The 2,651-nt window shown below is 36.2% G+C and overlaps 1 protein-coding gene across 1 annotated transcript; it reads right to left on the reverse strand.

The window, feature by feature from the left end:
* Positions 1–1,378: 1,378 nt before the first annotated feature.
* Positions 1,379–2,320, reverse strand: LOC105999782 (olfactory receptor 4L1-like). The gene has a single exon (XM_013034902.1). The coding sequence runs from the start codon at positions 2,318–2,320 to the stop codon at positions 1,379–1,381; it is 942 nt and encodes a 313-aa protein (XP_012890356.1).
* Between the last annotated feature and the right edge of the window lie 331 nt (positions 2,321–2,651).

Raw genomic sequence — 2,651 nt, forward strand, 5'->3', positions numbered from 1 at the left:
CAATTTTCCATGAGCCTCAATGTGATATTTGAAAGAAGAACTTAAAGTTTTGCATGAACACATGACTAGAAACATACCTTTAAATTTCCTTTAGCTTTACTTAGTGTGGCACACTGCCTTAGAGGCGGGAAACAATAATGGTGGCTAGAAATCTGCAAGGGCCACCTAGTCATGATGTCCAAGGACCACACATCTAAATTAATATTTAGTACAACTTAAGCTTTCCTCAATGTAACTTAACTAGCTTACATATTTCCTGTTTTGTTGTGATTTGAATTCAGAAATCCACAGAAGCTACTTTCTATGCAATTCTCATGCATATCAATCACTCATGAATATGATCATTGTCCCAGCTCAATAATAATCTTTCCACATTATCATGGTCAACATGTAATTGTAATTGTCCATATTTGAGTTTAGAATAATTAACATGTTAAAACATTTTTAACTTTCTAAAAATCTTTAATTGCAAAAATGTGCTTTACTGTGATACTTACAATTTGGATATTATGTTTTTTGATCAAATTTGTTATTCAATTCCCTTTCTTCCTCATTAAAATTAATTTTTGACTAGATTCAATTTGGTATTATATAGATACATATATTTATGCATATATATGTATATGTATATATGTATTTATATCTTCTACAATATTCATACACTCCTGTCAAGCCTTTCCTCCTTTGTCCATTCCTACTATTTTTCCCATAAAGGAACTACTTTAAAATCCAAAGTTAGACTCATAGTTAAAAGTAAACACACACACACACACACACACACACACACCCCAAACTCATTTTCTCTTTCTCTCTTTCTTTCCCTTTCTCCCTCTCTCCCTTTCTTTTGTTTTGGCCAGTCATGGGCTTGAACTTGGGGTGTAGATGCTGATCCTGAACTCTCTTGCTCAAGGGTAGTGCTCTACCACTTGAGCTATCGCACCACTTCCAGTTTTCTGGTGGTTAATTGGAGATAAGAGTTTAATGGACTGTCCTGCCCAGGCTGGCTTCAAACTGTGATCCTCAGGTTAAAGCCTCACGAATATGTAGGATTACAGGGATGAGCCATGAGCACCTGTTTTTTTTTAAACTATTGTTTCTCTTTATTTAAAAAGGATACTTTAAGAAATTTCTGGATTTCTAAATATAAAGAACAATTTCTGTTACATTCTTTCACATTAAAAAGTACAATTGAATTTCTGTGAATATAACTTTGTTGCAACATGAATGTTATACAAATGCAATAAGAAAATATACTTGAAAATTTCAGTGTACAATATAATTATTAAAAAAATCTACAAAACAAAACAAAGAACTGGCAACCTAATTTCAAATGTAATTTACAGGATTTTTCACTAAAAGTCTTCATGTTTACTCTTCTCTATGAGGTCTGTCTGGAGCTCACATGTCTTGTCCTCAATCTGCTCATGGCTGATTTCATCTCCTGATTCCTCAGAGTGTAAATAACAGGATTTAGTAAGGGAGTGATAACTGAATAAAATACAGAAAGAAATTTGTCCACTGAGAAGCTACTAAATGGCCAAATGTAAATGAAAATGCAGGGCCCAAAGAACAGCGTCACCACCGTGATGTGAGCAGACAGTGTAGACAGAGCCTTGGAGAGTCCTGCTGAGGAGCGACTGCGCACAGTTACCAGAATGATAGTGTAGGAAATGAGCAAGAGTATGAAGCAGATGAAAGACAACAGACCGCTGTCAGCAATAACCAGCAACTCCAGAACATAGGTCTCAGTGCAGGCAAGCTTCAATACTAGGGGAAGGTCACAAAATATGTCATCCACTACATTGGGGCCACAGAATGGCAAGGTGACAGTGAAGACCATCTGGCTCATTGTATGCACAAAACCAACAGCCCAGGACAGTAGCACAGATCCCACCAGCACCCTGTGGTTCATGATGGCTGTGTAGTGAAGAGGTTTGCATATTGCAATGTACCTGTCAACAGCCATGACTATGAGAAGAGTCATCTCACTTCCCCCTAGGAAGTGGAGGAAGAACATCTGAGTCATACAACCCCACAAGGAGATAGTTTTAGTCTCCCTGAGGAAATCTGTCACCATCTTAGGGGTTGTTATTGTAGAAAGAGACATATCAAGAAAGGAGAGATTTCCCAGGAGGAAGTACATTGGTATTGAATGGAGCTGGGAGTCAAAGGTTACAGTGAGAACAATGAGTAGATTCCCTGCCATGATTGCTGCATAGGCCACCAAAAATATGCAAAAAAAGAAAATTTCAAGTTTCCAACTGCTGGTGAGCCCTAACAAAACAAACTCAGATATCATTGAGCTGTTTTTTCTATCCATCTAGATGCTGTTTTTTCAAAGAGCCTTTAAAGAAAGAAAATCTGGAAAACAAGATAAGTTAATAAGTAGTAGGTTTCAAATTATGGACATACAGAAAGAGAATATTTTTGCTACAGAAAGAGAAATTGGACATTTATGCAGAATAATGCCATTTAATTAGTGTAAATCGCATTGGCAGTACTACACTTTTTCTGTCAGAAAGGCATAAAAATGAGAAATTTATTATCAAATTGTGAACATCTGATGTTCAGATATGTATTATATTCCCTTATGTACCTGTCTCTATTATAATTTCATGATCAGAGTCCAGTTTGATCAATAAATAAAGCAA

Source organism: Dipodomys ordii, unplaced genomic scaffold, assembly GCF_000151885.1.
Source record: "Dipodomys ordii isolate 6190 unplaced genomic scaffold, Dord_2.0 Scaffold200, whole genome shotgun sequence".
Taxonomy (NCBI): domain Eukaryota; kingdom Metazoa; phylum Chordata; class Mammalia; order Rodentia; family Heteromyidae; genus Dipodomys; species Dipodomys ordii.

What these genes read in the sequence shown, in the direction of transcription:
- LOC105999782 (XM_013034902.1), bottom strand. Translation starts at nt 2,320, where the DNA reads ATGGATAGAAAAAACAGCTCAATGATATCTGAGTTTGTTTTGTTAGGG.